The 24,236-nt window shown below is 37.4% G+C and overlaps 1 protein-coding gene across 1 annotated transcript in view; it reads left to right on the forward strand.

The window, feature by feature from the left end:
• plxna4 (plexin A4) overlaps nucleotides 1-24,236 on the forward strand; it is a 264,215-nt gene that overhangs the window by 153,477 nt on the left and 86,502 nt on the right. The window contains exon 4 of the mRNA XM_052118648.1: nucleotides 15,946-16,046. Coding sequence (XP_051974608.1) covers nucleotides 15,946-16,046 — 101 coding nt within the window. The remainder of the gene's footprint in view (nucleotides 1-15,945; nucleotides 16,047-24,236) is intronic.

The following is a 24,236-nucleotide window of genomic DNA, read 5'->3' on the forward strand; positions in this document are numbered from 1 at the left end:
CATTGAGAATTGTACCCAAAGAGAGCCTGTTGTTATTCTTGTTATATTAGATGTTCACACACATTCAATGTACATATAGAAGGATGGTTGCCAGGGTGTTGCTATGCATTTGCTAGTGTGTTTTGATTGGTTTTTAGCATGTTGCAATACTAAGTGGTTACTTACTGACCAATGTCAAAAGAGCCCAAAAGAGTCTGTTATTCTGGTTTCTGTAACAAGGATTTTGGCCGTTCTATATCAGCCTGACAAAAACCACTACAATCCACCAGCAAACACCACTAATTCAAATTCTATACATAATTATAAACACTATATGCACTATGTATTAGAGCTGCAAGATTAATCATAAAAAGATTGCAATCTCGATTCAGATGCCCACGCAAAACGATTCTTCAATGTATAGTAATGTTCCCGTGGCATGCGTTTGTAAGGCGGTCAAATTTAAATGAGAAATTCACTTCAAGATGCATTTTAAATGTTATTTTAAATGGTCTTTTAAACTTTAAATGGCATCTACAAAACATAGCGCTCTTGCAAGAGACACCGAATAAACTAAAACGTAACAGCCAAAGACGTTTTACAGCACAGTGGTTTATAAACTGCAGGGTGCAGCCATGATTAGCTAGGAGTGTGACGAAATCTCTGCCCAATTAAATTTTAATAGCCACCGAACGATGCTAAAATAAATACCAGCGTTACCCAGATCTGACTAAATTCGCTACCTGTGAGCTGTTAGATTACAGCCAGGTACTCTCCAACACTCACATGCATGTGTCTGCTCGTGTGCTTGTCTCATGATGAATGCTGGGCTCCTGCACAAGACTCTTCACAGTTTTTAAGTAAAATACCCCTCTTTAGGCAATATTAATGTAAACACAGCTGTTTATAAATTACAAGTGTAAACAGACGGCAAACACAGACATTAATGTATAAGCAGATGGGACAAAAGTGTCAGATCTGTGTGATGTCTAAATGTATATAAACTGCATGTTGTCTGTTATAGGCATTTAGGCATTCTTACTGCATCAAATCAGTATTAATGTATATCTAATAATCACATAGTAAAGAGTGTCAAATATTTAAGCATTTTTCGTTAAATTACTTTTTTAATGTTTTTATATTATAATTTTTTAAATGTTTAATTACTGTTGCTGAGTTACACTGTACTCTATTGAATTACTGGCTCTTGAATAATTCCTTTAAAAGCTTGAAGCTATTTTAACTTAAAACACTGAAGGCCACAATGTTTGAATTTAAATTGTTAATATAATTAATTTTAATTAGTAAAGTAAGTGTTTTATTGCATGATTGCCAACCAGTGCAAAACTAAGTTAACATAAAACTGTTAATGAAGCTTTTTTCCTCTCGTTTTGCTTTTTACTTGGCATGTGATAAACAGACTAAATGGTTTGATTAATTTTGTATGCATTTTTATTTCATTTAACATAATTATTTTGCAAAAATAACAAGCTGCTGTTTAGATTGTAATGTATTTGTTGTTCCCTCTTGTGGACTTGAGGACATTTCAAATTTATATATTTGATTTACAACTTTATTTCATTTTTATCAGAACCTCTAGTACATTACATATTATTTGTTTAGTACTCTTATGTCCATTTTTTGTAAATAACAAGCATTTTTTTTCTTCAGAATCGTGAGAGAATTGTGATCTATTCTAATGATTCTCAATGTATGCAGAATAGTGCAGCTCTACTATGTATTCAATTTACACGATATACAGAAAGGTATGTACTGTACATTTATGTTTACTATTAGAGATGTATAAAAGGGGACAAAGTGATGCTTTTGTGCAATGAAGTATGTGTGAATGTACAGTAAATATCTGCCATATCACTTTTACCTTTACTCGTCACTCTCCTTTTGTTTTACTTTCATCTCAGATGCCTCCGCATCTGAGACGTCAATCCGCGCATCTTATCACGTGGCTTGTTGAGCGCATTACTGCGGAGACCTAGCGCATGTGGAGGCCCACGCTATTCTCCATGCTCAACTCACCACGTGCCCCACCAAGAGCGAGACCCACATTATAGCGACCATGAGGAGGTTAACCCAACATGACTCTGCCCACCTTCGCAACTGTGACAATTGGTTGCTTGATGCCCTGGATTCGAACTTGTGACTCAAGGTGTGGTGATAAATGTGTCTTTTTAAGGAAAGTGGCCAGACTGTCTGTTGAGAGTGATGCAGATTACAGTTATTAGAGCTTACAGCTAATTATTGCACTTTTTGTCCACGTTTGTCATCCTTTCTTTTATGGCTAAGAGTTTTTTTTGTATTATTTTAACTTTAGACAATGTCAGCAGTGTGTGTGGTCAGAGGGACATCTGTGAGAGGTAATGACAGGGGTCTCTGCTATAGTTCCTCCTGCATCAAATGAATGATGAGGAGGTTCAGAGCTCAATGGATTTAAACAAATTGCCAGTCTTGCCACATTAAAGCCTTTTGTTCTGTCAGTACAATACAAATGGGAGTTGTTTTCTTCTCCACCACAGTTTACTGTCATTTTACACAGAGTTTTGGATCGCTCTTTTGTGCGAAACGCATCAGAGGTGAGCGTGTATGCCTGAGCTTTGATCTGCCAGGGAACGTTGAGTCTGCAATTTAAGACAAGTGTTGCTCCACTGGCTACATTTGAATCTAAAGAATCAATGCTAGTTTTTGCCATTTTCAGGGAAATTAAATTGATTTTCTGTCTCTGTGTGTTTCTCATAACAGCTATATGTCACAATGCATCATGGGTTTTGCTGGGGTGGGTGGCTTCTCTACACACTCATGCTTGTGGCATATTCATAATTCATGAAGGGCAAGTTGAAACTGCAGGTATTATAAGTGTTAATAATTTAAAGTGTGGCACACACCATCCAAACAGCTCAAAATAAGGGTGAGAGTCAGCAGGGACCTGACGAGCTGATGTTATTTCAATTTGTTTGGTCATGATTTGATAATGTGGCACTTATTTATGTATAGTGTATTCAAAACTGATTTCGATCTCATTTCTCGTTAATCGACATTGGCCTTCAGTGGTTTGAAAAAAAGTTCTGAGCTTCTTACTTTACTCAGTCGGAGAGCCATAGAAGTTGTAAAGAGCAAAGGCACATCAGTATCATAAAAAGAAAAAAAGTGAGAGAATGGACCCTTCTCACAGACCTGTTATGAAGGGTTTCCACCTTCTTTAACAATGTACTGTAAATGTAGCAAACTTTTTATATTTCACATTGTGTTTAGTGTAAATTTATTACATTGTAATTTATATTATATTACCCTGGAATAAGTTTTTAAAAATCAGATACAATAGCTGCGATGAGGCTTTTAACAGAAAATTTGGTCTATTTCTCTATTCTTACTGCTGTCATCCAGTACTCTATATTTTTATCTTCTTTTGCAAAGATGTGAAAGCATAATTTTTTTTTGTTATTGTTGTTGGAGCAAACGGGTAAGCAAAACTTTTAATTTGCTGTGGTCTCCTCTTCAAGTTTACCCTGCTGTGCATCTACTTCCACTCTCCATCCCGAATATGTGAAAAGGGTCCATACCTTATCATTAAATGAAACCCCTTGTAGTCTACTGTTCTGTCAGCGAGGAAATCTTTACAAATGATAAAAGATAAGTTATTGACTTATTTTCCTAGCTCGTCCTGAGTGAATAAATGTAATCGTGTTTGTCGACACTGCAGTACGTCTTTTCTCACACTGACTCTGAGTGGTGCTCAATTAATTTTTTTTCCCGAAAACATGCATGTGAAAAATGTGTGCAACTAAAATGATCCATTCTTGTCCTTATAATAGCAATACAGTATCGTAATTAAAAGTATCCAAATACTTTGAAATAGCCATTTGTTTTTTTACCTAGCTCAAAGTCAAATCCTTTCATTGCCAATTTCAGCTCTGTGCACTCCAATATAAGACATCTGACAATCATCATAAAATGTTTAATAAAGACGACCTTAAATTTCAGTTACAAGCTGTCATTTAACACCAGTCCCATATGCATCATTCTCCGCAAATCCCCTAGTGTGACATCCGGTTCATGAGAACGTTTCTTTGTGTTATTGCAGTGGCTTAGTTAGACGGCAGTCCATTGTGTTTGAATAGAGGCAATGGAACTTCTGTCGGAAAACAAATGTATATATACAGTATATATACACAAGATAAGAGCAACATACAAATCTCTCTCTCTCTCTCTCTCTCTCTCTCTCTAAATATGCAGTAATAATACAAAATGTATGTGTTAAAATAAGTCTGTTGTGTAGAAGATTTTGTGTAGATGCTCTTTTCTTAATTGTTGAGGGATGTGGTTCTGGTCTTGGGTGCCTGTATGCCTAATGATGTCGTCTGGACAGAATCTGCTCTGATATGTTTGTGTGATGGTTGGGAGGGGAGCATCAAGGCCTGAATGCAAATCCAGTTAGCACAGAGAGTGGCTGGGTTCACAGCACACATAATTGCATTTTCCGTCTGTGAAGCCCCAAGGGCCTGGAATGGCCAAACTATAACACAGCAGCCTGCTTCAATGTTTAACCATGATTATGACCAGCTACAAGACCCGAGCCCCTGCTGCAGTTCTGGGGATAAATCTGTGTCCGTTTTTAATCAAACATCCCCACAAAGGGAGTAAAATATGATAAAGGTACTAAATGTTGTCCTATTTCACATATTTCAGAAACAAAGGTTGAAGCTTAGTGCTTGAGTTACAGTTAGTTATTCTATAATTTATAAATCTGGTTCAACAAATAGTATTGAGTTTGGGATGGGACTACTTGTTTGTCCAAGAATGGAAGAAAACCCATTTGGAAACCATTGTTGTATTTCAAATAAATAAACCATTGATAGATGAAGTTTATATTTTTTTCATGTAAATGTGTACAAATATTGTGTATGAGAATGTTTGTGTCTCTGAGGTTTGAGTGAGTATTATGTGTGTTATTGAGATTATCTGATTGTTAAAGTGCAAACACCTTTGTGCTGTTGTCTCTTTTATAGTGTGAGAGGAGACATCACACAGCTCATATTAACAACATTTATCTTCCACATTTTTATGGCCTTTGAAGCCAAAATGAAAACTGTATCACTTTTCAGTCAGGCTGCATGTGTTTGCGGGTGTGTATAAGCTGTGAGATTAATTTCAGATAGACGTTGATGGATTAATTTCATAAATCAGCTATGATGAGATGTTGTCATCTGTCTTCTGCTTCACTGGTGGTTAAACATTCAAAAATGGAAAAAGTCAGTGAGGGAGGAATATATGTGGATGTGTGTATGTTTGTGTCAGGGATGAATAAAGGTTTCATTTAGTATGTGAAGATCAGCTATGTTTTTTCAGCAATGTGTTGCATGGCAGGTATTGTTCTGTCACAGGGCCACAATGTTGCTTCTTCCCTGAAGCCTGCTGATTCTGTGACTCATCGGTTCTTGCAAACACACCATTAAGCCATTGATAAGGGCAACATTGTCATGAGCCTGATCAACAGATCAGGCGAACAGATGAGATTTTTAAGGTTAATGCTCTATCAAGTTTACACAACAAAACCTACCATAAACCGTAAATCCCTACCATAAATCTTAAACCTTACCGATATTGTCATAAAAAGCAAATGTGACCTGAACAATGCAATTGCTGAAGCAACCATGTCATTTTGTGGTGCATCTATGACACTTTTTGCTCACAAGTGACTCTTGTACCCTGCATCGCAGGTGCAACACTGTATCCGCTTATAAATGTAGTTGGTTATGTAATGCAATCGTTAAAAAATATCGCTTTACAAGTCATAAGTGTTTTGATGTCAACAGATTTCCTTGTGTGAGGGACATGGTGAAAGTAACTGATAATTTACTGTTTTAGTTGTTATTATGTAAAAGTCATTGTTGTAGCTTCTCATTTTACCAGGAAACTGCTTTGATGGATAAGGAGTTTATCCAAGATAATTTTTGATAAAAATTATAAAAATCACAAGATAAAATCACAAGATAAAATGTCTGTATAGTAATGTTTCTCCATGAGACCCGCACACAAAAACATGTGTATATAGTAGTGGTCGATCAATATGGGTTTTTTAAAGGCCAATAATATATTGTATCTAGAGAGCAAGATGGCCAATATAATACAGAAATAATGATAGCAAATATGACGCATCCCCAGTTTTTTAAAATCTTATGAAAACTTGTTTACACAATGTTTACTCAAATTTAAAAAAATAAATAAAAATAGAATATGTACACAATCCATTTGATAAGGTTGTAGGTAGCTTTTGAAACCGAGATTAGGCTGGACGACCACTTCTTTTAATGCTGATTATCTATAAAATGGCCTAATATTGGCAGATTAATTGACATGCTAATATATCAGTCTATCACTAGTCTTGCACATGCATATAGGCTGTTTCGAAACATATGGTGCATTCAAGTCATGTTAGAATGAATGTATTTATGAGTTGAACGCACATGAACGCAACCAAAAACTTGCAATTACATATCAAACAGATTTTCTTAGAGCCCTGACTTTCCGAGTTGGGGGCGTGGCAATTTTATCCTTAAAAATAAAATTTTCTTGAGGATTTTGACTGTGCAGTTTAGTTGTATGCAGTTTTTGTACTGTTATTGATGAATAACGCTAAAACGTGCCAGAAAATACGATTAATTTAGCTGGTTAATGCAGCAACAAGCATTTGCAACAAACTACATTTCCCATTATTATATGTGGCCGCACAAGAATGATAAAATTAATGAAGCATTAGTTACACACATAATGTGTGACTTTGGTCTTTATTTTGTTACACTGGTGCAAAAAAATGCTTCCTGTTCAAATTGATAGTTTGAATATGCATATACACAAAATGCTGTTTAGGTACAGCAAGCAATTCAAAAGGCTTTGAAACACAGCCATACATTTGATTAGTTTTAATGTTAGTTATCACTTTGCCTTAAACTCTCATGGATGTACTAACGAACTGCAAGAAGTGCCTCTCAGTGAGCCAGAGGAAGTTTGTTAATGCCAGCACAGAAGCACTGAGCTACAGATGAGCCCAGTGGATTAGACTCATAATAAACTACAGGTCGACTTAGACAAGATGGAGAACCTCAGGCAGTCAGTCATGTCTGCAGGATTTACTGAAGGATTTGATGAGGAGAGAGAAATAGAAGAGGACTTTATATATGATTAGGTTTGTGGAGTGATTAATGCGGGTTTGATGACCAGGGATTACAAAACAGGTGATGAGGTGCCTACTATTAATTTGGCATGTTGTACCATGTCAAATATGTAATCCTATAACTGAGCAGAACACGCTGATGTGGAGTTACACTGATGTTATAGACCACATGAGCATACACACCCCATATTTGCATGCACACTCACACAGTGATGGCCCTGTCTGATTTATTGGCTGCATTAATCTTTTGGGCTTTGTCATTTGTCATTTCCACTCATTATCTGCTGGTCTGAATCCTTTTACAGAGCTCTCAGACAAATGACTAATAATTTAACAGGTTTACGACATAATGAGATTCCTGTGGCCGCTCTGCTCCTTTTCCCTGCACTACAGAGGGCAGTGGGAAGTCCTCTCTCTGAAAGTATTTGTCTTCTTCCTCCTCCCATTGTCTCTCACTACTGCCATGAGGTGTGTGTTAAAGTGTGCTCCGTTCTGGGCCACTGAGACAGAATGCAAAATTCACAATCATGTGTTAGAGATGGTAGAGAGCGCAGATCCACTCTGCTCCAGCGGAGTGCGCTGTTCATAGGCTCACTCACTTGATCTAAAAGGAAGTATTTGATTTTTGTATGTATGATTTGGGATGACTGTTGCGGGATGCATATAAATCAGGCTAGTACAAATAATCTGCTTGAATATGATAGAAGAAGAATTTTCATCTGATTCTGAAAGTAAAGATTAAGATCTTTATTGTCATTGTGCAGAGTACAGGTAGAGAGCCAATGCAATGCAGTTGTTTTTGCATAACCCAACTAAGCTGAGGTCAGAGCGCAGGGTCAGCCATGAAACGGCGCCCCTGGAGCGGATAGAAACAAGGGCCTTGCTCAAGGGCCCAACAGTTGTATGCTTCTGTTAAAGCCATCAGTCCACGTTATTTAGTCTTCATTTTTAAAAAGTCATGTTTATTAGCATAATATCTGGCCAAGTGCTACACTACCCATGATTATGAAGGGGAATGATCCAGCATTTAGAGAATCGCAGCGAACTCTCGCAGACCACTCCCATGACACTGAAACAAAAGTATTTTACAATAAATTAAAAGTATTTTGTTTATTTATTTATAATTAAATTGATTTTTTTTTAATTTTTCCATTGTTTATAATTTGATAATGTCACTCACAATACGTCATGGGATTATCTTTTATTCCTTCATGAAAGATGTCAAATACACATATTTTTCATCTCCAATTATCATAAAATGCTTTGTAACATTGTGATTCACCTCGGGGCTGGTTGGTTTGGTTGGGTTCATGGCTTTTAACTCTTTTATGAATGATTTTATAAAAAAAAATACAATTGGAAAAATACTCCAAGAACCAAAATAGCTGAAAAAGTGGGCAGGCATGGTTGCACTCTATTGATAGTGTAGTAGAAAAAGAACAGAAAATGACAGAGAGATTAGAAGGAAGTGGAACTGGCATATGTTGCAAGCCAGATTCAAACTCTGCTTGCCTGCATAAGTCCCATGGCATGTGCTATAACCGCTAAGCCATGACTTTGCTTTCAATACAGTTTTTATTCGAATTAAAAATGAATGTTGCTTGCTTGGAATGTTTGCCTCACAGATGAAAAAGCATGCGGAAAAATCCCATAGACTTCATAGAGAGCTGGGGGTGGGATCTTTCAACTTGAAAGATAATGAAAACATTACCAAACACATAGCAACCCTCCGGCAACCACCCAGAACACCCTATTATTAGCATAATGGTAGTGAGTTTTGCACTCCTAAAATTTTCTACAGGATATGTCAAATCTAGTTTAATCTGTATTATTGCAGTATTATTATGGAAAGAAAGAGAGGTGTGCAGACAGATGGCCTCTGCCCTAAAAAAGACTGCTTTTCACATCACGTATGACAGGATTTATGCCTAGCTGAATAAAGAAAGTCTTCACGCACATGCTAAATTATATATTTTGTGTGTGCTGGTCTTATTGTGTTTTTAATTTATGAGACTTTTACCAGTCACAATATGTGTGTGCTCACTGCATGCAGATGGCAATCTGTTGCTTTGTGAAAGCTCCTCCCTTCACTGTCTGTGATTTCACCCCTGGTTTCTTCACACACACAGAGCGAGACACAGACCTTTCCACAAACACAACAAGCTCTTTCATGAATAGGAAGAAATCCTGTTGTGTCAGAAGTGAGAATTTCACAGGCGGCTCCTAAAACCTTATCATTTTCTAAAGGTAATAAGAGTCAATCTCGCGCTCTGCTCACCAAGGCCTATCCTTCAGTCTCTCAGGCCCCCCACACTAAGGCAGGCACTCTATCACAATGTCTGATAATTTACCTCTTCTTAGCTGTGAAATGGAGGAAGAGAATTCAGGTGTGCAGAGGAGAAGAGAGACAGGAGGCTTTGTGGCAGCACTAAGACCAGCTGACGTGTGCGTGACAAGGGAGAAATTACTTCTCTCCTGGATTTAGAACCACAGCCACACACACACACACACACACATGGCAGCTGCTCATAAGATCAGGCCATCTAGAGCACTCTTCCAAAGGTTGCCCTCTTTTAGCCATACCCTCTTGCTCTTTCTCTCTCTTACTCTTGGAGAAATAATGAAAATGGGTGGGATGGGTATTTCTTATTCAAGTGCTTGGTTTCATAAGAGAAGATCCTTTTTTGTTTTGCTTTTATTTAAATTTGATTTGCTGTGACTAGTGGTCGACTGATATATTGCCGAGGCCGATAAATCGGCTGACATTCTGACTTTTTTCATTATCGCATCTGCCGATAAAATTTCCCTTTGTGGATTTGTTTCTTGAGGGCGCCAAGAATCGCCAGCTTGCATGTGAAGTGCCTGAGACATGTAAATGATCAGTCATGGTTCATTTTGTTGTTACGTGCCATCATGTTACTACAAAAATAGATCGGTGTGCAACACAGTGTCATTTAAATTATCCGCATAACAGAGCCGTGGCAGACACGTATGAGCTCATAATGCTTGCCTGTTTCATTCTCCCTCTCTCTCCTCAACAGTTCCTTGTAATTTTTTTTAATCCCCTTTTTCTCCCAATTTGGAATGCCCAATTCCTAATACTTAGTAGGTCCTCATGGTGGTGTGGTTATTCACCTCAATCCGGTTGGCGGAGGACGAGTCTCAGTTGACTCCGCTTCTGAGACAGTCAATCCACGCATCTTGTGGCTCGTTGTGTATGACACCGCTGAGACTCCGCATGTGGTTTGAGTCACTCAGCACACCCTGGATTCGAACTCGCTACTCCAGGGGAGTAGTCAGCGTCAAAACTCACTGAGCTACCCAGGCCCCCCTTTCCCTGTAACTTTTAACTGTCTTGTCTATTGATAAAAAGGCAAATATCAATAAAACCAATATCATATACTGTCTGCAAATATGCACATATCTCGTTTAAACAGATGTAATAACCCAACCTCATACAACTTCAGCAGATCTAGCATCCTGTTGATTGCTCATATATCTTCCTCTGAAGCATGTATTCTAACAGTCTCTCCTCAGCAGTTCCCTGTCACCTTTATCTTTCTTTTCTAATGATAAAAGGCAAATATCAATAAAATTTGTATTATATACCATTTGCAAATATGCAGATACCTCATTTAAACAGATGTAATTCACGAACCTCACGAAAATCCAGTGTTTTCTTCCCGGCAAGCACTCATCTAATATTTTCCTCTGAAGTGTGTATTCCATCAGCCAGAATCAAGAACTTCAGGATCAAAATTTCCTCTGATTCACAAATCATGATGGTAGTCCATGTCAATCCAAGTAGACAATCCAGGCCGTTTACACTGTCAGGAGATTGTTGCTCGAGCTGTATGCGCATCAGCACATGCGTGCAACTTCAAGGCGTCCGAAACCATCAAAATGCTGCCTACGGAGGCTGTATACGGAGGTAGGATGAAAATAAAGTGCTTTTTAACCCTCTGGGGTCGATGGACGCGCCGGTGCGTCCTGCTGGATTTTTTCATCATTACAGAGGAAACAACATAAAATTCTCTGTCATTTTGTGTATACAGATAAGTGTAAGACATCATTAGAGACTATAAAGGGTCTACTTTTATTTGTGTACACTCCCAATAACAACAAAACCTTGTGCTTTTGTAAAATAAATAAAATAAAAAGGGTGAGCTATAAGCAGTCTCAGGGTTTGCGAGCATATTTCTGAAACACGTCACAAAAATGAACTGAAACTGAAACTTATCACACAAACATGAAACATATGTCTAAAGAAAGCTTAAAACGTCTACTTTTAAATAAATAATTCAAATTTAAAACAAATATTCTCCTGCAATGTCATCTGTATGAAACAAAGCGATGTACATTTTTTACTGGTTCATCTAATTATCTCTAATGTGATCACGCCCACCAGCAGAGCGCGTCATTCATACGCTAAGACGGTTAAATGAAATGGTAAACGCCCCCGACTGTGCCTTTCATCGGAGCAAAATACGTTTGTATTTTGAAGAGAGACTTGATCCAGCCGAGGATACAATTTCGGACGAGTAAGTCATTTAGTTTTCATTAGTTGACATGCTATTTTATATAAACATGTACATATTATACTAGTGGGACTGTTTCCAGACTTGCCAGCCAGGATTCATAGCATTGAAATTTGAAATATGTCCTAATAAGTTTTATTTACATGTAATTGTTGTTTCGGCTAAAGAATGTATTTAAATTGTATGCTGTATGATATAAATATGATATGTAAAATTATATAAAATGAAATTAATGTTTAGATGATATTTTATGTTTAGATGATATTTTTATTTTATGTTTATGCTGCCTCATTATCATCAACAAAGCTTGTGCTTGCAAATATGGGTCCAGGTGTAAATTAGTAAAATGCACTTTAAATATGCCCATATTAGAAAATCAGCATATTATAATGATTTCTGAACGATCATGTGACACTGAAGACTGCAGTAATGATGCTGAAAATTCAGCTTTGATCACAAATTGCATTTTACAATATATTAAAATAGAACACTGTTCTTTTGAATTGTAAAAATAGTTCACAATATCACTGTTTTTACTGTATTTTGGATCAAATAAATGCATCCTTGGTGAGCAGAAGAGACTACTTTTAAACGGTAGTGTAGGTCTAAAATTAAGTAAAGTCTTTATGTAAAGAAAATGTATAGTCAGATTACCTCTTTTAACTTAAAACTTGATTTGATCATTAAGTCTCCTCACATTCATTCTCTTTCTGTCACATTCCTCATTGATAGGCCCAGGGGAGGGGTCTTTTGTCTCCTCAGGTGTGAATTACAATCAATATTCATGATCATTCACACCTCCTTGCAAAACCTTTCAACACTAAAAGTGTCTTACAAAAGTTAAATTACTATATTGTTTTGTATGAATGAGTGATCAGGATGGTTTTCACATCATTTTGTAGCAAAAACTCTAGGCTACAAGATCCAGTTCTCAAAATTCTTGTGGATAAATGTATGTGTTATATGGTGTTATTTCAATGACTTAAAAATTTTGTTTTTTCAAAAACCATGCATAAACATTATTTTCTAAAAAATACAAACATGTACACACATGTTGCTCACATATTATTGTAGCCCAGTTTGTGCTGAATACAGTGTTATCAGACTTTATCCATTAATATTTTTTTAAGCAACTGAAAAAAGCACAAATGTCAAGGCATGTCAAAACTTCTCCAGGACCCAAAACACCCTCAGACCCCAGAGGGTTAAACTGTTCGGTGACCAGTTTCCTTAAGAGTTCCATTCATTCAAAACAGCTGTCAGTTAAGCCATTAACTGATTAGTCAGAAAAGGTAGCAAGTCAGCTTCCTACATTTTTGGATGCAGCCCATGGTAAAAGCGCTTCACGTGTGCTATAAGTAAATGTCTTTTTCAATCTGCACTGTATGTACAATTGGTTTGATTCTGCATTTTTTGAGTAAATGCAATTGTTAATGCGCATATGCTATCCATGGTTGCTGGACTACTGTGTGTAATTTTATTTCCTTTCTAATATATATATAAAAAAAAAAATCATGTGCAAATGAATTACAAAAATGTTATGACTAAACAGAAATCTGAAGAAACTGCTGTCTACCAATTAAAGTACAACATATTTATTTTTTGGTTTTTTTTTAGTGCTAAATAAGAGTTTAAATATATATTTGTTTTAGAAATTGTATGTTTGTTATTTACTATAATAAATAGTGTGATATATCGGTATCATATCAGCCTATCAGCCACCCTGCTCACTGGATATCGGCATCGGCCATTAAAAGAACCATATCGGTTGACCACTAGCTGTGCCTGCTCAAAATTCATGATTTAATGTTTCTGTAGTGCAGGTGCAGAAACAGAGGTGGAGAAATCATTGAACAATATTGTATAGATGCAGTTTAAAAATAAATGCTTGGCAGCTTTTACTAGACAGTGGTGTCTAGTAAGTGATGTTTCATCATATCATCTCCCATTAAATAATTTTAACAATCTGTTTAATAACAAAACAAGTGTATTGAAAGATGAAAAGCTATAATGAGTGAAACTTTTACTCTGAATAAATTTCTTATTGAAACATAAGTCCGTAACATCATGTACTAATGTTTAGGTCATCGCAAAGATACAGTAAGTTTAGAAAGTAAAAGTGGTGGCATCTGTAAGGGGAAATTTGCATGACCCCTCCTTGATCCTAAAAAATTCATATGTATGACGATTACACACAGGAAGCCAGGGACTTTTGTCATTCAAAGAACCTGCAAGTGCCACTAAAATTAGCCATTTTTATAGTTTTCACAATTTTATTTTAATTTTCTACTTTTGAGCTCCCACTCACTGTGGTGGGCAGGTGATGTCATTTTAATCATAATTTATTTCCACAGTGCCACATACCTAAATTCTCATTACTGGAAATTGTAGCCCTATGATACTTAGCAGTGGTCAAAACAGATTTTATAATGATTTGTTTTGCTAAATTACCCCACAGACCTGTGTTTGTCAAAAAACAACAGCTGGGAATTCCCCCAGGATGCTTGGAGAAAAACACTGATAATAAAATTGCTGACCAACCCCGGTAAATGCTGAAATGACATCACATCCCTATAAAATGTAAAATGATTACCATCTAAATAATTTATGATGGTCTTGATTATGTTTTTCTACATTATTTTTAATCCTGTATGTGTAAAGTTTGTGGGATGTCTAAATCATTTCACATTGATGTCTCTCCGCTGGGTGTGTTGAGATATCTGTGTTTATGTAACTGTGTTCCGGATATAAATTTAGTTTGACAGAATTTGTGTAGACGGAGCTGCATTAAACACTTTTACACATGAGTGCTGACACTAGAACAAGACTGAAGCACTTAAAAAGCAGTGATTCACTGCTGCTGGTCAATTGACTCTTTTATAAACTTTATAGTCAAATCTCACTTTCTCACTCTTGCTCACTTTCTCTTGTTCCCAATCCTGATTGAAATAGAAAATATTCCCATTTCATTCTTTAAAAAATAAAAACACTACTGTGGTGAGGCCAGTAATGATGTCTGTCATTCCCCCTGCCTGACCGCTCTGGACCTATCGGCTGTCAACTAAGCTATGATTGACAGTAGCATCCACCAGTGATTGGTCATCAGTCAACAACCTGAAGAAAGTCGAGGCCAGAGAGCTGTAGCCATGGAGACAGGGATGGCAGAGGGTTTCTACCCCCCAGCTAATACGTCTGCATTTCAGTCGAGATTTCTGCTTCTCTTCTTCTCTTGCAGTCTAGAGTTAAGGTGTTCAGTCTGTTTCCCATCAGTCAGGCAGAGGATCTCCTGATCTCTCAAGTGTTAATTGGCTATAAACTGAGAAATACTCTAGATGTAGTAGATGTTTCTGGCTCAGTCCTCTCGGCAGATCCTGATGTTTGATGTGTTTCAAGGAACATAAATATGCTGTAAGTGATGGCATGCTGAAATTGTTCCTTCTGAAATAATCTCAGTTGTCTCTGTGAGACCCCTAGTCTGTGTAAACAGAAAACAAAAATGTGATCATGGGCCGCGGACGCATTCTTTAATCAGCAAACAGAAGACGTTGATGTGCTTTCTACCTGTCAATCATTTTGCACATTCTCATAGTGTAGTAGATGAAGCGGATCATTTGGGTTTAATGACATATTCAGGTTCATAATAGTTGTCAGCTGAGGATGCTATTTTGCTACTGTGTGTTTGACAACCGTGAGAAGATACTGTTTGGTGACAATCTGAACTATATCTTTGAAGGCTGGTGTTTTGGAAGGGGGGTCTAATTCGAAGGCTCAGTCTTGTGAAAGTTATAGAACTGCTAAAATTACTTGTGCATCCTTTGAAGGAACTGTATGTCTGTTTTCTCTGGCTTCTGTTTGGGTGAAAGTGTTGACTGCTCTCAGTTTCATGGTGGTGTTTAGAGAGGGGGGGAAAATCCTCATTTTAAATGTTAGTAGATAATGTTTTTCCAAAGTGCATATCATGGACATGAATTGTGAAACGTCTTTCCATTTACAAATTCTGTTCAATGCAGTGACTACCAATGAAGGTACAGACAGTGAAGCTCATATGCTCCACCTTCTGACACCGTTGGATACTGTTGTAGACGTTATGCCTGCTAGTATCCAAAAGTACAGTGGCTTGCTGATTTCCAGTTGTTAAAATACTGATTGTGTGAACGCACTTTAAGAGATATATATAAGAGTCAAAATCTTACTTCAACAACCAAATATAATCCAACTTCTCTCTATTGTCTTTTTCTACAGCTAACCCGTGTCCCAGTGGAAGCATGTGAGCAGTATTCATCCTGTAATGAGTGTCTGGGATCTGGAGATCCTCACTGTGGCTGGTGTGTGCTACACAGCATGTAAGTACAACCCACCTGCTCTGTACATGATAAACAACCCCTTGCACTATGACTGGGCTATACAATATTCATGAAATCATCAGAATTATTTTGTTAATGATATAAAGTAAAGCAATATCATGAATATCACAATCATTTTGATGTGTATTTTGTTTGGCCATTAAGGTTTATAAAGAGCATATCAGTAGGCTAATTTCAATATCCTTCATGGCTGTAGAATTAATCTATATAACATAATGGCAAAAATGTAATATGCAATTATTAAACTGCAAAAGGCTGCGATTAAAGACATAGATGTGGTCTGTGTGCACTTCAGAATAAGCGATTGACAGACTGTTGTGTCATGGGCTTGTGTTTTTGGCACTTTTATAGCAGTTCACATGCATTGTGAATTTTTTTTTACTGCATATTCTAGCATACAAGTTATTATACAAATCTACACATGTGGCACATTATAACAGAAAAGGAGATAACAGCATTTTTCCAGATGCAGAACATTTTAAACTGTCAAACACACACTGTCACTACACTTTCAGTATAAACATTTTTTAATAAAAAAAAACCTCCAGGGGAAGGTGAAGTAAATAGGACAGAAATATATTACTTTTATATAAAACAAATATAATCCTCAGTAATGATAATAATGATAATTCAATATTATAGTATAATAATAATCTTGACTGGGTCCCACAGTAATAATTTAGTATTATGCAGTATTAAACTAGGTTTCAGTTTAGTTGTTTTTGCACACCTTGTTCATTTACAACAACAAAATGATATGAAGATAAATAATGCTTTTTAATAAGCTACTATGTATTATTGTATATGCAATATAAATATAAAAGTGTGTATTCATGAAAATTATTTAATTTAATGCCTTTCAAATATTGAATCTATTTGGCTACAATGGCTGGATGGTTTCTCTTAATAAAAGAAAAAAACTTTGGGCCATTTCAGAGCAAATACATAATTAGCAAAATGTACAGTGCATTCAGAAAGTATTCAGACCCCTTCATTTTTTCACATTTTGCTGTTTCAGCCTTATGCTGAAATGCTTTAAAAAAAAAAAAGATTCTGATCAATCTACACTCCATACCCCATAATGACAAAGCAGAAGCCAGATTTTTGATAACTTTGCAAATTTATTACAAATACAAAATGTAAATATCACAAGTATTCAGACCCTTAACTCATTACTTAGTTGAAGCACCTTTGGCATCAATTACAGCCTCTCAAGTCTTTTTTGGTAGGATGCAATAAGTTTTGCACACCGGGATTTGGGGATTTTCTGCCATTCTTCTCTGCAGATCCTCTTAAAATCTGTCAGGTTGGATGGGGACCGTCGATGGACAGCCATTTTCAGGTCTCTCCAGAGATGTTCGATTGGGTTCAAGTCCAGGCTCTGGTTGGGCCACCTAGGGATATTCACAGAGTTGTCCCTGAGCCTCTCTTGCATTGTTTTGGCTGAGTGCTTAGGGTCATTCTCCTGTTGGAAAGTGAACCTTCCGCCCAGTCTGAGGTCCTGAGCACTCTGGAGCAGGTTTTCATTAAGGATCTCTCTGTATTTTGCTGCGTTCAGCTTTCCTTCAACCCTGATCAGTTCCCCAGTCCCTGCCACTGAAAAACACCCCCACAGCATGATGTTACCACTATAATGCTTCACCGTTGGGATGATATTGTGCAGGTGATGAGCAATGGCTGGTTTTCTCCAGACATGATTCTTGGAATTGATGCCAAACAGCTCAATCTTGTTTCATTAGACCAGAGAATCTTGATTCTCCTCAGTCTGAGAGTCCTTTAGCTGCTTTTTTGCAAATTCCAAGTGAGATTTTATGTGTCTTGCACTGAGGAGAGGCTTCCATCTGGTCACTCTGCCAAAAAGGCCAGATTGGTGGAGTGTTGCACTGATGATTGTCCTTTTGCAAGTTTCTCCCATCTCAACACATGAACTCTGGAGCTCAACCAGAGTGACAATCAGGTCTTGGTCACCTCTCTTACCGAGGCCCTTCTCCCTTGATTGCTCTAGGAAGAGTCCTGGTTGTTCCAAACTTCTTCCATTTAAGAATTATGGAGGGCAATGTGATCTTGGGAACATACAATGCAGCCTATATTTGGAATGCTTAATTCCCAGTGTGCTCTAGGTACTTGTGATGGCATAGTGACTCACCACAATCTGGTTGGTGGACGATGAATATCAGTTGCCTCCGCATCTGAGACCTTCAATCCTTGCATCATATCATGTTGCTTTTTGAGTGCGTTACCGCGGAGACATAGCACATGTGGAGGCTTCACACTATTCTCTGCGGCATCCACGCACAACTCGCCACGTGCCCCACCGAGAACGAACCACATTATAGTGACCACGAGGAGGTTAACCCAACGTGACTCTACCCACCTCAGCAACTGGGCCAATTTGATTGCTTAAGAGACCTGGCTGGAGTCACTCAGCACGCCCTGGATACGAACTCGTGACTCCAGGGGTGGTAGTCAGCATCTTTACTCGCTGAGCTACCCAGGCTCCTCAGTTTTGGTTTTTGCTTTGTCATTATGGTGAATGGAGTGTAGATTGATGTGAATTTTTTAAAAGCATTTAAAATATGGCTGTAAAATAAAGAATTGTGAAAAAATTAAGGGGTCTGAATACATTCTGAATGCACTGTATATCAAATATTGATTTTTTTTATTATTGAGATAATATTTGTAGCCATATTGCCCAGCCCTACCTCACACGCACTGTCCTGTACACTTGAAAGTAGGCAAATTCCCTAAGGATTACATACTTTATAAGAATATGTATACTAGATAAGGTTAAGAAACAGACTTGGAAGTAATTGTTTGGACATAATGATTGAAAAGTCTTATTGTGGGTCTTATGTTCTCTTTAGCCACACTAGGAGGTTTGCACTCTGTTTTTTGCAGTGGCGAATTCTCAGGGCCAGCAAAGCTTTCTCTGCTGGCCTAAAATGCCAAATAAATCAATATTTTTCATCCTTTCATTCTCAATCACCTTTTTTCTTTTTTCACTCTTAATTAATCTACAAATAAATAGAGAAAAACTAAAAGTTTATCCAGTCAGAATTCATTACTTGATTCTTACAAGCAAAGTGCATGCCCGAAGCAGCACGTGAGTTTGAGCTCCACACCGTCAGGCCTTCAGAATTTCCACAGAAGTCCTCAACAGTGCAAATGAATTTTCATCTAATGTCAGATTGTCAGATTCATCGGCCAATCAGATTGATTTATTTGTTCTTGGTGGGTGTGATCTTTAGAATATTTCCCAGTCCAGGCCTTCTCTCATTTTCTCTATCCTAGTTGGCTTGAGCAACTCAATCACGCTTTAAGTGATGCATGTATTTTAAAAGTGAAGAGCACGAGATATTGCTGACAGGTCGACTGTCATCACTGCTGTTATTGCCGTTGAGAAAGAGATCCTTATGGATTTAAAAACAGGAGATGTTCTGCATGACCGTGTGATTGCTTAATTTATTAAACAGGAAAGGAGGACTGATTTTCACTTAAAGTAAATTGGTAAGTGCTTTTTCATTGTTATAGCAACATTAGTTGGAGACATCTCTAATGAGAGACAAACTTCTGCTAAGCTAATGGGAGCATTGCAGTTTTTTCCAATATTGCTTTACTTTATATCATTAACAAAAATTTTTCCAGTTTATTTAAACATCATCTTCCAAATATCAGGAAATGGAATGCATTTATTGTCTTAGCTATCAAGTAGGAATATCCCACATCCAACTTGAATGGAAAGCAGCATAACCGTGTACCCTGATGAATCTAAATTTATTGCAAGCAACATTTATCATAAATATTATTAGATAAGATTTTCCAGGTATTATAGACCTCTTTGGTAGATTCATATTCAAAATTATGATTTTTGAATGTCTGTTCGGGAGATGTTTGTTTCACAAAACAGTCATGCTGCAGTTAAAATTAGGCTTGCTTGAGCATTAATTGTCATTTCAAGTTCTGGCTTTCGTGTGTGGACGTGTTTTTAAATGTCAGTTGGTATTATTAGTTATCTGTGGCATAATGTAGGATGCCCAAAGGCATTCATTAGGCATAGGGTATCTTATTCATTGTGAAACTGTGTTTTCTTAATGGCATTAATCACACTAAAGTCCTAGACTTTAAATGCACAGCCCGCCACTGTTTTTTTGCTGATCAAAATACATACTAACACATACCTAGCTATAGTATTGGGAAATCTGTGGATGTCATCAAGAGGAAAAACCAACCATACATACCATAAAATAATGTTTATTTATTTGTTTTATTCTAAGAATGCCTTTATGGGCAGGCTTTGTGTTGGTATTTGTCTTAATAAGTATGATTAGCTTTACATATAAACAGCTGAAGTCTATGGTGTGACCTCATTTAGATAAATAATGTGTGTATGTGTGTGTTTGGGGACAAATTTATACCCAGAAATGAGCTAAATTTGACAAAACTTTCCTTTGGAGATATTTTGAGACAAACTAATTTGGAAAAAACAATCCATACAAAATGTAAATAATGTTTAGTATTATTATAATTATTATTATTTATTCTAAAAATGCAAAAAGTTTTCTGTTTGGGTTAGGATGTTGGAAAGTGTAAAGTAATAATAATTGGCTTCATAAAACAATACAAGTCTACTGTATGTCCCCATTTCAACAGCTATGTATATGTGTGTGTGGCAAAGAGAGCTGTTCCCCAACTCTAAATCTTTTTTTACAAATGAATCTTATGCGCGCGCGGACACATACACACACACACACACAACATAAATACTCGCACGCAGCCCACCTTTTCCACCCACTGTGTTGAAGTAGAGGGTGATGGAGGCTTTATACCATCAAGAGATGGCCATAGTTCCCACTCCACTGTAAATTTAACATTTGATTCTTGTGCTCTTTGAGGACCCCAGAGGAGATGTGTGTGTGAGTGTGCACTGCTATCTCAAGCTTTCTCCACAACCCATGTGTTGCCCTGCTTCTTGGCCTATTTACACAAACATACACAAATGTCACCAATGTCACTGTGGAGCGACAGGGCCGGAGAGGGTCTGGCAGACATTTGCAGCATTTCAAACTGAGAGCAACATTACTCTTTTAAGTGCAGGAAAAAGAGGGCAAAAAGAGAAGATGAGAGAAGAGAAATCGGAGAGAGACTTCTGATGGCAGAGTAAAGAGAGAGAGACTTCCGATGGCAGTTGGCATCAAAAATGCCAACTGCCATTTTTTTACTCAGACACTACTTGAATGGATGGAAACTAAACTAAGATCAAAAGAGAAGATTTTCAAGGTAAGACCTCTAGAAAATATATAAATACATGTAACCTATACATCAAGCTAACTGCTAGCCAAGCTAACATTCCATGGCAGTTAACACTGTTGATCACAGCTTGGGACCGCCTAAGGCAGTAGCATTTTTCTAAAATTAAGAGGAGCTGGAGATAATATATCCAGCAGAATGTAAATCAAACTAAGATAAGAAGAAGATGAAAGAGATGAAATATTCCAGAGATGCTGCTGTCTGACTACAGTGGACCAGAACCCAACAGTCCGGTCTGGTGTAACCTGCTCTTCTTCACTGATCAACTATTCACCTGGCACAGCACTCTCATAACTGCCATGAACTGCAGAAGAAAAGGTAGCATCAGTAAAGGTAGACAACTCATTGTAAACTTGTATCACAAAGGTACAGTCATGGTCCAGGGGTCAGAAGCTGGAGCTGGACTACTTTCTGTTTAGAGGAAACTCCCAATAACCTCTGACTGCTCCAAAACCAGACCAGCGACCTCAGCATACAACAACTTCAACAGATCTGCTCTGCTGTCAGAGAGCTGGAGGAGAACAACCAGGAGCTGCAAGAGGAGCTGAAGAGGGTGAGAGAGGAGCTGGTGAAAAGAGATCAACATAGTAATATGCTAGAGAAACAACTGGAGGAGATGAGACAATAGTTACACACAAACACTGAACACATCACAACCACAGAGTAACAGTGCACCAGCACAGAAACACTCAAAACCTCTACTCCAGAACACATCAGAAAAACACTGCAACACCAGCAGTGTCAACACAAACACACACCATCCCATCCCCTGCAACCCTGCATGTTTCTCAAGCTTCTCAGAACGCCAAGAGAAAAGACATCAGCACCAGACAGATATATCCACAGACAACAACAACACCCAACAGAGAACAGAAGAGACAACATCATCATCCTCTGTGACTCTAACGGCAACCACCTGGGCCAGAAATGACTGTTCCCCAGGTGAACTCTAAGGAAACTCTGGTGTCCCACCTCTCAATCTTTGAAGCTGCTGAGAGAGGATGTTTTGGGAATGCCATCTTACATTATACTGCACACTGGGACAAACGATCTCAGCACCAGGAGAGTGGATGAGAAACATGCAGGGTCTCAGGGAATGTTTTCTGCTGGTTTTGGAGAAAAAAGCAAGAACCCTGATTTTGTCAATATTGTATATAGTTCAGATATCATAATATTACTTGAGACATGGAGTCGATTAAAGTTTAAAACCTGCACTCCTTTAAACTATATATAATTACATATACCATCATTGAAACACACTTATATTAAAAATGGAAAAGATTCAGGAGGAATTATTGTTTGATTTAAAGAACATCATTTCCATTAAATTCAGCCTGTTAAAAAAAGGGAGAACACATATTTGGATTAAATTTAAAAAGGAACTCATTTGTACAGATGAGGATACTTAGCTGTGTGTCACCTACATCCCCCCCACATGAGTCAGCCTATTATAATGAGGAGATCTTTAACACAATATATTTCTGTACCTGCCTATGCACCACCTGTCTATACTTGATATCACATTGCACTTTTCTGCTTTTTTGCACGTCTTGTTAGACGCTAAATGCATTTCGTTGTCTTTGTACTTGTACTCTGCACAATGACAATAAAGTTGAATCTAATCTAATCTAATTATAAGATCATTCAGTTTCAGTCTGTTGGCACAGTCCTGATAATGGGGGATCTGAATGCAAGAACTGGGAAAAGAACTGGATTATATTAGTTCAGTTGGAGATAAGTATATTATTAATAATACAAATATAAATCAAAATAAGCATTCCGCTAAACCACATCAGAACTATGACAACACAATAAACAGAAATGGAAAACAAGCTCTGCAGCTCTGTAAAAGCCTAGGTCTCTACATAGTGAACAGCAGAACAAAGGGTCGATTTACCTACTGCTCTTCTTTAGGTAGTAGCACAGTGGACTACTCCATCACAAATCTAGATCAAAACAATATCAATTACTTCACAGTGATGCCACAACTACCTCTCGCAGACCACTGTCACATTGTCATTAGTCTGAACAAGTCAGCCAGCCTTCTACCATCTTCAAATCAGGAGTCTAAACTATATCCCCTCCCAAACAGATTCTTCTGGACAAAAGACAGTCCAGCTCAGTATGAAGCTGAACTCCACAGCATTTATGGAAAAGATGAGAAAAGCATCAATTTGGCAATAAAACAGTGACTAGCATTTTTTTCACAGTTGCCAGCAAATCACTGAATAATATAAAACTGAACAGGAGAAAAAAGGAAATCACGATAGCTGACTGGTTTAATAAAAAAAATTAAATATTAAGAACTTCGATTGTTATCAAATTAAAAACACAGAGACCCTGAAAATCAACTAAGATGTACCATCTAGCAACAAATTCTTAAAAAGTACAAGTCACTGCTTAAAAGCCAAAGAGCCGAACATATGGCAACAAAGCTCAACAAAATTGAAGAAGCTGTTCATCAAAAGTAATTATTGGAATTATGGAACAATTTATGTAAGTCCTACAAAAAGAACAAATTCTAAATCTATGACCCAAACAAAACCCCACCCCAAAAATTCTGTATTCCCAACTATTTAATCTGTAATGCACAATAAAGTGTCAACCCCATATCACTGAAGGAACTCAGATCCCTCAAAAATAAAAAATCATTGAGGCTCAGGTGGAATATGCAATGAGATGTTGAAACATGGCAGCCCCAAACTGAATGAGGGCATTCTCAAATTATTCAATTTGCTTTTAAAATCAGGACACTTTGCTGAGAATTTGAAATAAAAACAAATCACTTCAATCTTCAAACAAGGTGACAAATTTAACCCAAACAGCTACAGGGGCATTTCAGTGAGCAGCAACCTATTCTGT

The sequence above is a fragment of the Xyrauchen texanus genome, chromosome 45 (assembly GCF_025860055.1).
Source record: "Xyrauchen texanus isolate HMW12.3.18 chromosome 45, RBS_HiC_50CHRs, whole genome shotgun sequence".
NCBI lineage: Eukaryota > Metazoa > Chordata > Actinopteri > Cypriniformes > Catostomidae > Xyrauchen > Xyrauchen texanus.